This window comes from Armigeres subalbatus, chromosome 3 (assembly GCF_024139115.2).
Source record: "Armigeres subalbatus isolate Guangzhou_Male chromosome 3, GZ_Asu_2, whole genome shotgun sequence".
NCBI lineage: Eukaryota > Metazoa > Arthropoda > Insecta > Diptera > Culicidae > Armigeres > Armigeres subalbatus.
Window position 1 is genome coordinate 111,243,537 of NC_085141.1, and position 18,925 is coordinate 111,262,461.

Genomic DNA, 18,925 nt, shown 5'->3' on the forward strand with positions numbered 1-18,925 from the left:
ATTTCTCGAAACTTCAAACAATTCGAAAACATTTTCCAAATTTTGGGTTTATTAGATTTTTCATGCGAAAATTAAAAATTCTTTATTTAATGTCTTGAAAATATCCCGAAAAAAGGCAAAAAAAAATTCTTAGAAAAACGTAATGAAAAAATCGCCACGCCGATTCACGCCGCCGCCACAGCCGGGTAAAATGGCGAAAACGCCGCCGCCGCCGACCAAAATTCTGACAAACGCCGCCGCCGACGAATATCGGACCGGCGCACACCTCTACATATGGCCATTGGGTCAAATTACATTTTCAGCCCTTTCTGTCAAACGACCATTTCGGCAAAACGGCCGGTTGAGGCCAACACCTTTTTTGGGAAAATTACTAGTTCGACTGTATGTATGTCGCTTCGGACAATAAAAACGGCCAAACCGTTTCGTTCAAACGTTAATTTCGGCCAAATACCATTCGACAGATGACTTTCGGCTCAACGTGTTATTCGGCCAAATTGATTTCCACCGAAAGATTTTCATCCAAACGACCCCTCCTCTTTCTTAAAAATATTTTTTCTTGGAATCTTCGAGGAATTTTTTTAGGACAGTACGAAGAGCTTCCCGTAGAAAACCAAAGAATTTCCTTTAGAATTTCGAAAAAAAATTTGCGTTGGAATACAGTTTTCTATGAAAAATTAAATGAATCCAATGAATCCAAATCCAATGAATTTCCTATGGAACAATCCTCCGCGGAAGCTCTGAAAAAATATCCGTGAAAATTTTGGAGAATTTTTCGTGGAAATTCCAGAGAGTTTCCTTAAGTTTCACTTCTAGGAGTCTCCTGCGGATATTCAAAAGAATTGTCTGTGTAAATTTCAAAAAATACTCAACCGGAACTTTCCATAGATATTCCAAACATTTCTTGTCGGAGAATTCTTTGAGAATTCAAATAGTTTCCCTTGGAAATTAAAAGTAGTTCCCGTGGAAAATCCGAAAGTAATTTCTAAATAAATATTGTGGTTTTATTAAAAATCTCCCGTTAACGCACGAGAAAGGCACCAACACCGCTAGGTGGATTAATCAGGGTTTTATTTTAAAGTCACAGAGAAAAGCCATTCAAATTCAAATAAAATATATTAAGTGTCCATATGCAAATATGCACTTATAAATTAAAAATCCAAACTTTAACTGAAGCACCAATTTTTGATATCAAACAAAATTTTAGACCACAGTGATGTGCTAATATGGACTAATTGCTGCAATACCAAGAAGAAGGCATTTAGAATTTAAAATATACTTTGAAAATGATTCTGAAGTTGTCTCTCTGGTGTAGTACCAATAATGAACTTCCTAGAATTTCTATTGTTAAGACACTGGCTATGTTGATAAGAAAATTATTTTGAGCTTTTTAGTGGAATGTTTTCACCTGTCATAAGACGAGTTTATACAATCCCCTTGAATTCCACCACTTAATTGTATCTTGACAGATACGTATTTCGACCTCAACAGTAAGGCCGTCTTCAGTGTCTCGTACTTGACTCGACTCGAGTCGAGTACAAGTACGAGACACTGAAGACGGCCTTACTGTTGAGGTCGAAATACGTATCTGTCAAGATACAATTAAGTGGTGGAATTCAAGGGGATTGTATAAACTCGTCTTATGACAGGCATTGGCTTTGGTTCAATTCAACATTCATTGTTTTTTAGCCTTACGTACAGTTAGTGTAAAAGAAAGCATGCATCGCCTTAAATTATTCGACCTGAGTTGATTGGTGAAGAACCATGTCCTGTCCTCAAAATTCGCCCAAATGAAATGATTAAAAATGGATTGATATTATACTACTGCATGCCTCCTACCTTACTTTTTGGGCTATTCCTGCCAGCTGAGACCGAATTACGCAATTTCGATATCGCTCGAGACAGGTCGTACTATCTATGCTGACGACATGGTGTATGAACAAATGGATTAATTGTATAACAATATAAAGTACATATGTTTAGATAACCCTTGCAAAACAATTTTCGAGCGCGTGACCGAGGAAAGCGTACCTTATGCCATCCGTAGCATGTGCCTATGCATAGCAACAAAGCTGAACAGAAATTACGATCCATTTGAAAAAAATATAGAATGGAATCGGAAGGATGGGTTTAACTTTGTTGTTTAATTCAGAAAATGGCTAATATCGGATTTCTTCCTGTTCCTGGCGCTAACTCAATTACAAAATCACTTTTAACATATATCCATTTGATAAACAATGTACTTTTTTCTTCGTTCGCAGCCACATTGCGTTAATATCCGATATGTCCCAATTCCCATTCTACCTGCGGATAAGTTGTGTAAATATAAATCAATATACAATAACGCAAAGTACTTTCCACAGCATATTTGTCAAAACATTGTACTTTTCGAATGTTAAAATGTTAAAACTTGCTTCCCGCTTACTCTCACATTTTCTCGAAAAACAAGGGTTGTTTGGTCATAACAAACCGTGTAAATTGGTTTCCACTGTCGCTGAATTGCAGAAAAAAAATTATCACCACCTCACAACTTATCCAGTTCAACTTACATCTCGATGACAGCAGCCCCAGGTCCACACGCAAAAACTTATACACGTACGGCTTATCCAAACTGTTTGAATCGGTCACCACCTTCTGGATCAAATCGGGATGCGTTGGACACAACACGGCGACTGGCCCGAAACACAACTTGAACAGTCGATGATTCTGCTCATTTTCGAACAACCGCGTCAAGTTCAGAAAAATCTTGTACGAATTCTTCTGCGCAAACTGCAACCCATTCCCGAAGAATGGCACCAACGGTTCAATGCATGGAATTTTGTCGGCGAATCGGTATTTTATTTTGCCGTACACGTGGAGAACCACCAACGTTACTAGGATCAGAACGAACGAGAGCGCGACCATCTTGGCACATCGAAACAGGACACCGAAACTGACCGATCCTGATCCTAGGCGTGTGAAACTGATCGACCGATTGTACCGTTGTCGTCGAGGATTCCCTAACAACTGAATGTCATTCCCAGTTGATATCGTAGAACGAAACAGTGCTCTAGAACATCGCCTCGTTGCCGATTCCAGCAAGTAATATACTTGCCCGAAAAAGAAATGCTGCTGAAGTTAGCGGAAAAGATCAAAACATGGGCACCCACTTTGATCGCTGTTTGGCTTACGAGCGTCGCGCGAACGTGAGCTAAGTAGAAACAGTATTGCTGTCTCCGATACGGTAGAGTATTTTTTGTCACCGGTAATGCATCGCATAGAAAGGTGAGAACAAAGGGGATAGAACGGCAGCATGATTCGCGAAGACAGCACGGCAACAGTTGCGTCGTTTGGGCATGCAAAGTTGAGCGCGGAAGCAAACGGTCTTGCTTGTTAGGTGCTTGGCAGCGTGAGCGATAAATACGAGGGCTTAAATCATTAGCACATGCGATTTCTGTTGAGCAAATTAACAGTTGCATACTGGAAGGCGCGTCGCAGACTCGTTAGGTCAACTCACGCTAAGTTTTGCACTCTTACTTTCATCTACTCAGTGGCTATCGTATATCGAAGTTGTACCGAAAGGCTATTATTTCACTCCAAAAGCGAACTTTGTATAGAAGGCTCGAAGACCCATAGTGGTATATACCAATCGACTCAGCTCGACGAACTGGGTGAATCCCATTAACATTTTTAGTTTTATATCGGTCTTGAAAACCATTATTAAATAAATTTTGCAAATTTTGCAAATTTTGCTCTACAAGACTTTCATAAAACCATTATAAAACCTAAATGTTACTGGGGATGTCTGTCCGTCCGTGCGTGTGTGTGCATGTGTGTGCGTTGGTGTACCAACGATAAAAAAAATGTAATCAACTTTCATATAGTAATCCTTAACCGATTTTCTCGCAACAAGTTGTAAAGCCTTGTGAATCGCTATTGAAATAATTGTGTGGTGCATATATGGTTCAGTGTATACATGTGTTACCCAGGCGAAATCATCAATGAGCTCACCCCTATTCGCCTCTCCGATATCGCCTCTTAACTGATCCAATACATGTGTATGTGTGACATCCGTTCGGAATATACCAGCAGCAGCAAAGCCGCCATTATCGGTCCTCATTCAACTCGCAGCTTTGGAGAAGGTAAGACGTTCTTCCGTACAATCGGCGCTGGGTGATTCCTTCATAATCGTCGACTATTCACAATGGCGATCCTGCCAGGAGGCGTTGCTCCTATGGACATCCTAAATCCAAACTTTGATTATTTAGACTCGAATTAACAAACGAAAAAAAAAGAAGGAATCACCCAGACGCATGAAAACGAGATTAATTGAGGTTATGATTAATACGTGGTTGTGTGGAAAAAAAAAACATGTGAAAACTCAGTTATCGAAGTTTTTGAGTAGTGCCATGCGGTATGGGACATCCGCAATATGAATGATGCAATAACAAAATGAAAAATGCGGTATGGGACAACCGCAACGAGAAAATTATTTAAAATAGACCTCGAGCGGGTTGGGACAACTGCTAAGGCTCACCATTCGAAAGAGCGGGTCGGGACGTCGCCGCGGAAACGAAGCTCGATTAGAGAAATTAAAAAAAAAACAAATCTCTGTGAATCGCACATAGCACAAAGAGAAATCAAATACGAGACTATGCTAATACCTGCGTGGATGTTTACTTCACAGGTACACGATACGGTACAACCGAAGAAAAGTGACGAAAAACAGTCAGCAAGCAACCAAAACAAACACAATGAACAGAGGCAAATACGTGCGTGCCATCGGGGAAACAGAAGAGGACGGTGTCAACGCCAGCTCTATTTCTGAAATCCCATCGGACGGAGCCATTCCAAAAGACGAAGCAAATGAGCGTGACGCCGCTTGTGCGGAAACGAATTCAGAAGACGGTTCCAACGATAGCTCCAGTGACAGCGAAGATGGCAACGGACCCGATGATGAATCATCTGGGGGAAGCAACTACGACGATACCGAATACGACGATGGCAAAAACGACCCGGCTTCAAACGGTGGTGCTGCACTTGCAACAGCGATTCAAAATTCCAACACATCAACTGATAAGGAAAGCTCGGAAGGAAGCTCTTCCAGTACACACCAGCCACTGGACACGAAAGAAGTAGACAAAGAAACATCGAATGAACGAATGGATCGAATTGAAAAAGTTCTCGAAAGTATGGCCTCAGCAATGAAATCTCTGCAAACAGGCGACAAGCAAACTTCATCACGCCCTGAAACAGATCAAAACTGGATCGAACCTGTCTGTACTTCTAGTACCATGGAAAGAAATGCATCCGTCATCCGCTGGGATAACATTCAACCATTCCCTCCCGGCATCCCCGCTAACAAAATGTGGGAGGAATGGAATAGATACATAGAAAATTTCGAGATTGCCGCATCTCTGAGCAATGCCACTGATCCTGTAAAAAGAACGCAACTTCTGTTCCTTTCGATGGGACCTGACCTACAGGAAATCGTACGTGCCGCCAAACTTCGTCCCAGTTTGACAGACGTAAACTGCTACAAGACATTCGTCGCAAACATCCATGAATATTTTCGAACCATGACAGACACCGCAGCAGAGCACGAGGCGTTTTCGTCCATGCACCAAGAAAAGAATGAATCCGCAGTAGCCTTTCATGCTCGTCTTATGTGCAAAGTAAGACTATGTGGCTACAGCAATGATGACCAGGACAGATTCGTTAGAGCACAGCTGCTCAAAGGGCTACGTAACAAAGAGCTTGTTAAGGCATCGAGGACGTACGGATACCAGACGAATTTCATTGTACAGGCCGCCACCCGCGATGAAGCGTATGCCGCCGAGACATCTCAACATTCAGATGACCATGTGTTCGAAATCAGGCGTCAACAAACATTCAGCAGCAAACCCAACAGGAAGCGGAGTACCTTTGGTGAATCATCCATGGAACATCACGCCAAACGCCGTCAGATCGATTACGCTTCGGAAGACGTTCACGCTGCTCTCGGTGCAACCTCCTGACGCATAGGAACGGCCGATGCCCCGCACTCGACAAAAACTGTATTAACTGTGGCAAACTAGGACACTTCGCTGCAGCATGTCGAAACAAGCGCGTGAATGAAGTTCGTTTTAAGCGAGAGGACTCATCAAGTGACTATGGCCGTGAAGATGACAGACAGGTACGAGAAAACTAGAAGATGTACTGATTTTTTTCCTAAATTTCTATGTCAATACAAGTTAATATACCCGATGACTACTATGATGTGTTTAATTTTTTTCTAGAACATCAATGCACTATCCTTGGAAGATGTCTTGATTGATTGTTGTGTGGGAGGATCAACTCCGACTCGTTTCCTTATTGACTCCGGTGCAGACATAAATGTCGTTTGTGGGAATGATTGGGATCGCATCGAGCGCGAATTCAAATCAGGTATGGCAGAATTGCAAATGATCGATACGATAAACAAGGGGATACATGCATATGGTTCAAAAGCGTCGTTATCAGTAGAACGTTCATTCAAGGCCGAGATCATTGTACCAGACACCAACAAGCCGCCCATAATGGCAACATTTCACGTCATTCGAAAGGGGCTTAGGTCTCTGCTAGGTCGAGCAACAGCTAGTGATCTAAAAGTGCTAAATGTAGGAACATCAATCAATAATTGCGAAATTACAGAGAGCGTGAAAGAGTTCCCCAAAATGCCTGGAGTATTGGTCAAGTTTAACGTAGACAGAACAGTTACCCCAGTGAAGAATGCATATTACAATGTGCCAGCTGCGTTCAGGTAGGTCAATTATTCTGTAGCTTCTCATTACGTTGTACTCTAATATAACGATAATATCCAATAATTAATAAAACTTCTAGGCAAGGAGCAAAACTAAGACTCCTCGATATGGAAAAGCGCGGAATTATTGAAAAAGTTTTGTCTGCCCCTAATTGGATTAGTGGGATGTCGGCGGTTTCGAAAGGGAAAAACGATTTCCGATTAGTTGTAAACATGCGCGCCCCTAATCGAGCGATAAACAGAGAGTATTTCCGGCTCCCCCTTATAGAAGAAATGAAGGTGAAACTTCACGGGGCAAAATACTTCTCAAAACTGGACTTGAGTAACGCGTTTTACCACCTGGCGTTGTCTGAAGAGTCTAGAGACCTAACCACCTTTTTAACCGAAGAAGGGATGTTCAGGTTCACACGGCTCATGTTTGGAGTTAATTGTGCTCCTGAAGTATTTCAACGCGAAATGATGCGAGTACTGAAAGATGTCGAAAATATCATCGTCTACATTGACGACATTTTAATTTTCTCTGACACACTGGAAAAATTGCAGGAAACGGTTGGGCAGGTCCTACAAATTTTGGAAGCGAATAACTTGACTCTCAACCTTGATAAATGTGAATTCGATAAAAGTAGAATCAAGTTCTTGGGACATGAACTCGATGAGCAAGGCTTTCACATTGATGAGGAGAAAGTGAGAAGCATCCAAAACTTCAGAGAACCAGCCACTCTCTCCGAATTACGCAGCTTCCTTGGCCTGGCTTCGTTTATCAGCTCGTACTTACCAAACTTCGCTGATATTTCCAGCCCTCTGTGGGCAGCCACTACATCAAAAGCTTGGATGTGGGGTAAAGTACAACAAGATGCGTTTGATCTAATAAAACAACGAATAATGGATTGTACGAAAGCCCTCGGTTATTTTTCGGAAAACGACAGAACCATTCTGTACACCGATGCATCGCCGATAGCCTTGGGAGCGGTATTGGTGCAGGAAAGTGATGATCGTACCCCGAGAATAATCAGTTTCGCTTCAAAGGCTTTAACATCCACCGAGAAAAAGTACGCCCAAAACCAGCGTGAAGCGTTAGGTGCAGTCTGGGCGGTGGAACATTTCAGTTATTTCCTCCTTGGCAGACATTTTATTCTTCGCACCGACGCGCAAGGAGTGACATTTATTCTAAACAGATCGCGGGAAGATTCAAAACGTGCCCTCACACGTGCCGATGGCTGGGCACTTCGATTAAGCCCATATAGCTATGACGTCGAATACGTACGAGGTCGCGAGAATATAGCGGACAGTTCATCAAGGTTGTATTGCGGAAACGATGACCCTTTTGAAGAAGACGTAAGTCCATGGGAAATCGCGTGTTTAGAGGCAAACACAATTGAGTTTCTTACTGAAGAAGACATCAGAAACGCTACAACACACGATGAAACTCTTCAGAAAGTAACGCATGCTCTTAAAACGAATGGTCTACCGATTTGTCCAAGTATAAGGCAGTACGAGATGATATGAGTGTTCAGAATGGAATTATAATCAAGACTGGATGCGCCGTGGTACCAAAAGAACTCCGAGAAAGGGCCTTGCAAGTAGCACACGAAGGCCATCCCATGACGGCAAAAATGAAAAGCATCATAAGACAGCGTATCTGGTGGCCTGGAATTTCTAAGGACGTTCAAGACTGGGTAGAATCCTGCAAGGTTTGTGCCCTCAACGGAAAGCCGGAGAAGACGAGTCCAATGGAACGCATTTTTGTGCCTAAAGCTGTGTGGGAAACAGTGGCCATTGATTTTAATGGCCCATACGTAAAGTTTGGGGGTATTTCAATACTCGTACTCGTGGACTACAGGTCCAGATTTCTTATAGCAAGACCCGTTAAGTCAACCACTTTTGAGTTTACGAGGAAAGTACTCGAAGATATATTCGATCGTGAGGGCTATCCCAAGTTCATCAAATCAGATAATGGCCCACCGTTTAACGGAGACGACTATAAGCGGTACTGTGCTCAACGGGGGATATCCACAATTTATTCGACTCCACTTTTTCCGCAGCAAAATGGGATGGTAGAATCCTACATGAAAGTTATTAACAAAGCAATGGCTACAGCTTCCATGGACAAAACTAACTTTGTTGAGGAGCTTCGAGATGCAGTTAATGCACATAATGCAGCAGCCCACAGTGTGACACGAATTCCGCCGGAGGAAGTTATGTCGGCACGCAAAATCAAACGGGGACTCCCCTTGCTAGAACGCGGTAAAGTATCATTTGACGAAAAGCTATTTGAAAGCAATGACCGGCAATCGAAACTGTTGGGGAAAACTCGCGAAGACGCCAGACGCGGAGCAAAATCATGCAGGATAAAACCAGGGGATACCATAATTATAGAACGGCATAATCGAGCTAAAGGTGAAACTCGTTTTCATCCTAAAAGGTATATTGTCCAGGAGGAGAGGAACGGCAGCTTAATTGTGAGCGATGAAAATGGACAGGTACTCAAACGGCACGTCTCTCAAACCAGGAAGGTGCACCCATGGCGTACTGGTTGTGTTGCGCAAAACGATACTGGTATGGAAACGCCTGTAACCAAGATTAAAGTTGACAAAACGGCAAGTTCTGATTCTTCTGTCTCCAAAAATCCAACGCGAGACAGTCGAAAGCGCAAAACTCCGAACTATCTTAACGATTATGTTCGCTCATTGCACGAAGATTATACGCGTCAATGGTAATGTATTTTTAAACTGAAATTTAAAGCAATATTAGAAGAAAAATATTTTATTTCTTTCTTACCTTTTTCAGATTCTTCAAAGGAAAATACCATGGAAACAACCCAAGGTTTTTTTTCGTTTTTCCTTCTCGTTATGTTTTTGTTTTCGTATATTTTGACTTTTCGAAAAAAAATACCATCTATCAAGAAATGACAGATATGACCCCAGTGGGAAAAATATTGGTACGATATCCATTAAAGGTCGATACACATATGCAACGAACATGCCGCGTTAAGTAACAAATTCAATTCACAAATAAAATACGGTGATTTCTTTCGACGGTTAGAAGTCAATTAATTAATTATTATTATCAGTTTAAGTACAAAAGCAATCATAGACAATACCATGTTAAGCGTATATATGTTACTTTGTAACAAAAATTCAAGTTTTCTTTTTGTTCAACAACATTTAACTTAATTATTTTGAATATAATATAATGTACACGAAAATCTTATTTGAGTTATCATAAGTCGTAAATAAAAGCGATTATACAGATTTCCCTGGGTTTCTTTTTATTCGGAGGAAGGGGAATGTGTGGTGCATATATGGTTCAGTGTATACATGTGTTACCCAGGCGAAATCATCAATGAGCTCACCCCTATTCGCCTCTCCGATATCGCCTCTTAACTGATCCAATACATGTGTATGTGTGACATCCGTTCGGAATATACCAGCAGCAGCAAAGCCGCCATTATCGGTCCTCATTCAACTCGCAGCTTTGGAGAAGGTAAGACGTTCTTCCGTACAATCGGCGCTGGGTGATTCCTTCATAATCGTCGACTATTCACAATAATCTATCATTTTTGCATAGGCCCAGTCCTTACACAGGTTTTAATACATTCTCATACAGAATAGATCTGCGCCGATCTACTTTAAGCCGGCGGCGGCGTGAATGCAATTTTCTAACGCCGGCGGCGGCTTAGCCGGCGCTACGCCGCGATTACTCTCGGTGGCTCGGGTCGGCGCGGTTCAAAATTATCGTTCTAATATTTCGTCGGTGGGTGACGAAAATGTTTTCGTTAAATTTTTGCTTTTTTCGTGCCCTAATCGCAATAAGTATAATTTATATTGTACATACGATGTAAAGTACTCCTTCAGGAATATCATGAGATGAATCACCTAAGGTTCCTTCAAAATTCTTCAGAACTTTCTTCAGGAATTTCTTTACGGTATCCTTCAGTGAATTCCCCTTGAATTTTCTCCATGAATTTTTCAATTGTTCGTCCAGGAGGGTGTGTAAGTCCTAGTGAGAAGGCTAGCAAAAATTCTGAACTATGGCTTCCTTAGCATGGCGGCTACAAATCAAGGCCATGCATGATACGGTTTATGTTTTTTGGTACTTCCTTATCCCTATGAGTATAGACCCGTAACGCTGGGTAGACACCTTTCCGTGGTGTGTTACGGGGTAAGATCTACCACGGTTACATTGCCAGTTACAGGCAAATCCTGACCCAACGAATATCTTCCTCATTATCCAACTCCGTGGTACTTATGAGGGTGTCGCTAAGTCGGTGGCCTCTCGTTAAGTAAGTAACACTTTCTTCCTCTCCCTAGTTACGGTGAAGATGGGCGTGGCCAGGAGTAGTAATCCTCATACTTTTGTTATTTTTGTTTAAGACTGGAATCAAGGACCACTCCCCTTCTTGATTTCTGATAGCATTCTAGATGAGGATCTCAAAAGTAAAACATGAGTATCACTAGTGTCCAATCTACGAATTACACCGTAACAATGCTAATGCTAATTCTTCCTTTTGTCTATGAGTATAATCGTGTTAGTTTTATGACAAATGAATGCATAATTTGTGAGTCCACTTAGAGACCTAACCATTAATAAAGGGTGTATTCGACAAAAATGGCACACACATATTTACTCACCAAAACCAAACCGATTATCGGATGTCTTGAAATTTTCAGGGAATGAAAAACTTAAATGAGTTATGATTTACAACATTTGTTTTATTCGATTTCATTACTTATCCCGAATGCGTGCACATTCCTTTCCACTCCACCCATCAAATTTTGTACAATCGATTTTCCCAGTGTTTTTGTTGTTTTTACCCAAATTTTCTCTAACTTCAGCTATATTTTACTAATTTTGGGATGTTTGCGAAATTTTGTCGTCACCATTGCCCAGAATTTTTCAATTGGACGAAGTTCCGGTTAATTTGGTGGGTTCATATATTTTGGTACAAATTTAACTCCGTTAGCTCGGTACCACTCCAACACGTTTTGAGCGTAGTGGCAGGGCACCAGATCAGGCCAAAACAGAGTTGATACTTTGTGTTTTCTTATGAATGGTAAAAGACGATTCTTAAGGCACTCTTCGGTGTAAATCGTACCGCTGATTGATCCGGAAGTAGTGAAGGGAGCGCTTACTTCACCACATCCGCAAATCAGCTGCCTTCTTTGTAAGTTTTGATAATTTTTTCGTTCGCACATCCTCCGGAATATCGGACTTAGACTTAGGACTTAGGCAACGAAATATTCTTACCCAGGAAATTGACGGAAGTCAGCCTTGACGTAGGTTACGTCATTACACGACATACAGTTGAATTTGCAATCCCAAGCTTGTTAGCGATCGATCGGTGGGATGCCTCCGGATTGTGATGGTAGAAGCACATTTTTTCCCTGTCAATTTCTTGTTCTGACGACATGATCAGAACCACTGTATGAATAATTATGAAACTCTGCAGATGTAAACAATACACTATGAATAAGGTTTGCTCAAATTTTCAGGTTTTTTACTCATACGGTTCAAAAGTCACAAAAGGTTTTCGGTGAGCCATTTTTATCGAACACACCCTTTAATTATGGAAGTGCTTAATAAACACTAAGCTGCTACACGGCATTTTTTGAATAGGGATGTAATCCTTGTAATGGGGATGCTAAGATGAGAGAATTCCAGCGGGACATACATACGGACATAGAATTCTTGAATAAGAGTTTCACAGTAATTCTTCTCTTTTGAATAGGAGAATATTTCTTCATAATTTGTGATGGAGAAATTCCCCAGAGATATCAGAAAGATAGCCAGTAACATAGAAAGATATAATTTTCCAAATTCCTGAAGCTGAAACTACTCTTAATTTCTGGCGAAGGGACTTCTTAAAATTCGAGCGAGTCATGTTCTTTTGGAGGAGCCATTCCCCAAAATTTTCGAACGAGTATTCCGGAGAATTTCCGTAGAAGGAATTCTTAAAGGATAAAATTCCCCTAGTTTCTGAAGGAGAAATTCTCCAACAATTCTAAAGCAGGAATATACCACAATATACTTCAATTCCCGAAGAAGAATTTCTCCGAAATATCTGGGAGGAAGATCTCCAGAGACTTAAAAAAAGGAATACTTGGGTTGAGGTTAGAAGGTAGTCTGTAGTTTTGAATTCCTGAGGAATAATTTGTACGGAATTCAAGAAAAATGCCAGTCTGATGTGGTCCACATTTCCCAAAATCTATGGAGGAAGAATTCTCTATAATATCTGAGGGGGGAATTGTACAGAATTAGAGAAAAAGGAAGTTACCCAAATTCTCAAAGCGGCAAATTCTCAAAATTCTTTTACTGAGAATTCTTTAGAATTCCTGGAAGAGTAGTTCTTCAGAATTCGTGTACAAAGAACCGCTGATCGCGGTGTTTCTAGAAATGAGTTTTCCAGAATTCCGAGAGAAGAAATTTTGCAGAAAGGGTCTCTTAAAAATGGTACCAGAAGGATTTTTTGGTTTAGTACCAGTTATGTTACAAGCTGTTCGCTAATTTTCCTAACTCTTTTGTGTGAAATAGTTCAATGGTGGTTTTGTCATTGCCAGATATAATACGACTCGATATAATCGGCAACGACCTAAGCAACGAATAAAGCATCACGATTGGAAGCTTGGAACATGAAACTGCAAGTCGTTAGGTTTCGCAGGTTGCGACAGGATGATCTACGATGAATTACATCCCCACAACTTCGACATCGTGGCGCTGCAGGAGATTTGCTGGACAGGACAGGAAGTGTGGAAAAGCGGGCATCGAGCGGCTACCTTCTACCAAACCTGTGGCACCACCAACGAGCTGGGAACCGGCTTCATAGTGCAGGGTAAGATGCGCAAACGTGCGATTGGGTGGCAGCCAATCAACGCAAGGATGTGCAAACTGAGGAAAAAAGGCCGTTTCTTCAACTATAGCATCATCAACGTGCACTGCCCACACTAAGCGAGTCCCGATGATGAGAAAGAAGCATTCTACGCACTGCTGGATCAGACATACGATGGATGCCCACTGTGGGACGTCAAAATCGTCAACGGCGACATGAACGCTCAGGTAAGAAGGGAGGAAATGTATAGACCGGTCATCCGACCGGATAGTCTGCACACCGTATCAAATGATAACGGCCAACGATACATAAACTTCGCAGCCTCCCACGAAACGGTAGTCCGAAGCCCCTTCTTTCCCCGCAAAAGTATCCACAAGGCCACATCGAGATCACCTAACCAAGAGATGGAAAACCAAATCGACCACGTTCTAATCGACGGTAAATTCTTCTCCGACATCACGAACGTCCACACTTACCGCAATGTGAATATTGTGCAAGACTAAAATAAATACTCCCCCTAAACAATTAGAAAATTCCCATAAGAAAATAGAAAATTGCCAATAAAGAAATCAGGGTATGAGCAAAAAATAAATATAAAATTTCCACAAATAAAACAAAATTTCCATAAACAACTAAAAATTTTCCACAAAACAAAAATAAATAAGCACTTTTAAAAGCAAAAATTGCAATTATAAAAGAAGAATTTTCCATAAAAAAAATTAAATGTTCCACGAAAAAAAAATACAAAATTTCTATAAATAATTCAATATTAGCAATAAAAAATAACAAAATTTTCCACAAAATAAATATATTTTTTCCATAACAAAATAAAAAATGTCCACGAAATGATCAATAAAAAGCAATAAAAAAAATTAGAAAATTTCCATAAAAAAATATAAAAAAGCAATCAAACTGTGCTTTTTTTCCATAGATGACCCCTTCTTTAAAAGCGTTTAAAGTTCATGTAAAATTTCCTCAGCTTTATTGCTTTCTTGTATTTTTTAATGGAAATTTTCTTTTTTTTTTATTGCTCCTTATTAAATATTTTGCGGAAAACTTTATTTTGTTTGTGGAAAAAATATTTATTTTGTGGAAAATTTTGTAATTGTTTATTGCTAATATTGATTTATTTATGGGAATTTTGTATTTTTTTCAATGGAAAATTTTGATTTCTTTATGGAAAATTCTTCTTTTATAATTGCAATTTTTGCTTTTAAAAGTGCTTATTTATTTTTGTTTTGTGGAAAGTTCTTAATAGTTTATGGAAATTTTGTTTTATTTGTGGAAATTTTATAATTATTTATTGCTCATACCCTGATTTTTTTATTGGCAATTTCCTAATTGTTTATGGAAAATTTCTAATTTTAAATGGAAATTTTATTTAGCTGCCATCCGACCACTACCTCGTTGCAGTATGCCTGCGGTGTACAACACGCGTCGAAGTCGAAAGCCGCGGCTTAACATTGGGCGGCTACAAGACAGTAGACTAGCCCAAGAATACGCGCAGCAGCTGGAAGTGGCACTCTCAACGGAAGAGCAGCTAGGCGCAGCATCTCTTGAAGATAGCTGGAGAGATATTCGATCCGCCATTGGTAGCACCGCAACGGCTGCACTTGGCATGGTGCCCCCGGATCAAACAAACGAATGGTATGACGGCGAATGTGAGCAGTTAGTGGAAGAGAAGAATGCAGCATGGACGCGATTGCTGCAACACCGCACGAGGGTGAACGAGGCATGATATACACGGGCGCGGAACAGACAAAACTCGATTTTCCGTAGGAAAATGCACCAGTACGAATATCGAAACCGTGAAGATACGGATCAGCTGTACCGCGCTAATAACACACGAAAGTTCTATGAGAAGTTGAACCGTTCACGTAAGGGCCACGTGCCACAGCCTGATATGTGTAAGGACATAAACGGGAACCTTCTTACGAACGAGCGTGAGGTGATCCACAGGTGGCGGCAGCACTACGAAGAACACCTGAATGGCGATGAGGCAGACGAAGATGGCGGTATTGTGAGGGACCTGGGAGAACGCGCAAGACATAATTTTACCGGCTCCGGATCTCCAGGATATCCAGGAGGAGATGGCCAGCTAAAGAACAACAAAGCCCCTGGGGTTGACCAACTACCAGGAGAGCTATTTAAATACGGCGGTGAGGCACTGGCTAGAGCGCTGCACTGGGTCATTACTAAGGTTTGGGAGGAGCAAGTTTTGCTACAGGAGTGGATGGAAGGTGTCGTGTGCCTCGTCTACAAAAAGGGCGATAAGCTGGATTGTACAACTACCGCGCAATCACATCGCTGAACGCCGCCTACAAGGTACTCTCCAAAATTTTATGCCGTCGACTAGCACCAATTGCAAGGGAGTTCGTAAGACAGTACCAGGCGGGTTTTATGGGTGAACGCTCCACCATGAACCAGATGTTCGCTATTCGCCAAGTACTGCAGAAATACCGCGAATACAACGTGCCAACACATCATCTATTCATCGACTTCAAAGTCGCATATGATACAATCGATCGGGACCAGCTATGGCAGCTAATGCACGAATAGGGATTTCCGGATAAACTGACACGGTTGATCAAAGCGACGATGGATCGGGTAATATGCGTAGTTCAAGTTTCAGGGGCATTCTCGAGTTCCTTCGAAACGGGCAGAGGGTTACAGCGACATTATGGCACGTAACTTTGAGAAGATGGAGGAAGCCTACATCAGCTTGAAGAGGGAAGCTAAACGGATCGGACTAGTCATCAACACGTCGAAGACGAAGTACATGATAGGGAGAGGTTCAAGAGAAGACAATGTGAGCCACCCACCGCGAGTTTGCATCGGTGGTGACGAAATCGAGGCGAGGTAGTTGAAGAACTCATGTACTTGGGCTCACTGGTGACTGCCGAGAATGATACCAGCAGAGAAATTCGAAGACGCATAGTGGCTGGAAATCGAACGTACTTTGGATTCCACAAGACACTCCGATCGAATAGAGTTCGCCGCCGTACCAAACTGACAATCTACACAACGCTCATTAGACCAGTAGTTCCCTACGTACACGAGAAATGGACGATGCTTGTGGAGGAAAAAGGCGCTATTGGAGTTTTCGAAAGGAAAGTGCTGCGTACCATCTATGGTAGGGTGCAGATGGTGGATGGTACGTGGAGGAGGAAAATGAACCACGAGTTGCATGAGCTGCTGGGAGAACCATCCCTCGTTCACACCGCGAAAATCGGACGACTGCGGTGGGCCAGGCACGTAGCCAGAATGTCGGACAGTAACCCGGTTAAGATGGTTCTCGACAACGATCCGACGGGCACAAGAAGGCTAGGTGCGCAGCGGGCAAGGTGGATCAATCAGGTGGAAGATGACTTACGGACCCTCCGTAGACTGCGTAGTTGGCGACGTGTAGCAATGGACCGAGCCGAATGGAGAAGACTCTTTTATACCGCATAGGCCACTTCGGCCTTAGTCTGAACAAATAAAAGATCTGTCATCAGTAATAGAATCAAATTCATTTAAAAAAAGATACCATTTCCGGCGAATCAGTGACGTGGCGAGATTTTTTTTTGTGGGAGAGGGAAGGGGGAACCAGTTCTGTCAAACAACTAAGAGTTATGGTTCTGCTTGACATTGTGACCTCCGTCGTTCAAACACAATGACTCACAATATTTTCATTTCCTAAGCTTCTTTCGAGCAAAGAAAATAATAAACACAACGTGTCGTTCTTCAATTTTCACTAATAATAAGAAAGGACTCGTCCCTACCGAAATAGAATAAAAAGGATATTCCTTCATCATTGATTGTATCCCAGTCCATATAAGAATTCCCTGGAGTGTCGGTCTTGACCTCCTTTAGAGCTGCAAGCTTTTTTTAATCCTTTATGCTGATTGTATTCCAAAGAATTAAATTGGATGAGCGTTCAACAGACGTTAAGGACAAGCATCACAGAATCCAAATTTAAAAGTACTCGCGTTTTCTAGGGCCCACTACGGGCCAATACGGAAGTAACGCACAACTGTCATTTTTATTATTTCAGGTGTGCTGCGTCGCAGCATCCGTCGACTAGCACCAATTGCAAGGGAGTTCGTGGGGCAGTACCAGGCGGGTTTTATGGGCGAACGCTCCATTACGGACCAGGTGTTCGCTATTCGCCAAGTACTGCAGAAGTGCCGCAAATTCAACGTGCCCACACATCATCTATTCATCGACTTCAAAGCCGCATATGATACAATCGATCGGGACCAGCTATGGCAGCTAATGCACGAAAACGGATTTCCGGATAAACTGACACGGTTGATCAAAGCGAGATGGATCGGGTGATGTGCGTAGTTCGAGTTTCAGGGGCATTCTCGAGTCCCTTCGAAACCCGCAGAGGGTTACGGCAAGGTGATGGTCTCTCGTGTCTGCTATTCAACATCGCTTTGGAAGGTGTAATACGAAGAGCAGGGATTAACACGAGTGGTACAATTTTCAATAAGTCCGTCCAGCTATTTGGCTTCGCCGACGACATAGATATTATGGCACGTAACTTTGAGAAGATGGAGGAAGCCTACATCAGGCTGACGAGGGAAGCTAAGCGGATCGGACTAGTCATCAACACATCGAAGACGAAGTACATGATAGGGAGAGGTTCAAGAAAAGACAATGTGAGCCACCCACCACGAGTTTGCATCGGTGGTGACGAAATCGAGGCGAGGTAGTTGAAGAACTCATGTACTTGGGCTCACTGGTGACTGCCGAAAATGATACCAGCAGAGAAATTCGAAGACGCATAGTGGCTGGAAATCGAACGTACTTTGGATTCTCCGATCGAATAGAGTTCGCCGCCGTACCAAACTGACAATCTACACAACGCTCATTAGACCAGTAGTTCCCTACGTACACGAGACATGGACGATGCTTGTGGAGGACCAACGCGTTATTGGAGTTTCGAAAGGAAAGTGCTGCGTACCATCTATGGTAGGGTGCAGATGGTGGACGGTACGTGGAGGAGGAAAATGACGAGTTGCATGAGCTGCTGGGAGAACCATCCCTCGTTCACACCGCGAAAATCGGACAACTGCGGTGGGCCAGGCACGTAGCCAGAATGTCGGACAGTAACCCAGTTAAACGGGCACAAGAAGGCGAGGTGCGCAGCGAGCAAGGTGGATGATGACTTGCGGACCCTCCGTAGACGGCGTGGTTGGCGACGTGTAGCCATGGACCTAGCCAAATGAAAAATACTCTTATCTACCGCATACCGTGCGGGACCGAAATCCGTACAGCACCGAAATCCGTCCACCTCATGGGTTATCGATAAATTTAAGGGGGTTAAAGGTAATTAATGTAGAAATAATTTATGT

General features: G+C 42.2%; 2 protein-coding genes across 2 annotated transcripts in view; one reads left to right on the forward strand and one right to left on the reverse strand.

Moving 5' to 3' along the window:
• Positions 1 to 2,990, reverse strand: part of LOC134220822 (cytochrome P450 4C1-like) — a 91,674-nt gene extending 88,684 nt beyond the window's left edge. The window contains exon 1 of the mRNA XM_062699919.1: positions 2,547 to 2,990. Within this exon, the coding sequence (XP_062555903.1) occupies positions 2,547 to 2,901 (355 nt within the window). The 5' untranslated portion in view covers positions 2,902 to 2,990. The remainder of the gene's footprint in view (positions 1 to 2,546) is intronic.
• Positions 2,991 to 8,370: 5,380 nt separating this feature from the next.
• LOC134221886 (uncharacterized protein K02A2.6-like) lies at positions 8,371 to 9,474 on the forward strand. The gene has a single exon (XM_062701054.1). It carries the CDS (start codon positions 8,371 to 8,373, stop codon positions 9,472 to 9,474), a length of 1,104 nt encoding a protein of 367 aa, XP_062557038.1.
• The last annotated feature ends 9,451 nt before the right edge of the window (positions 9,475 to 18,925 follow it).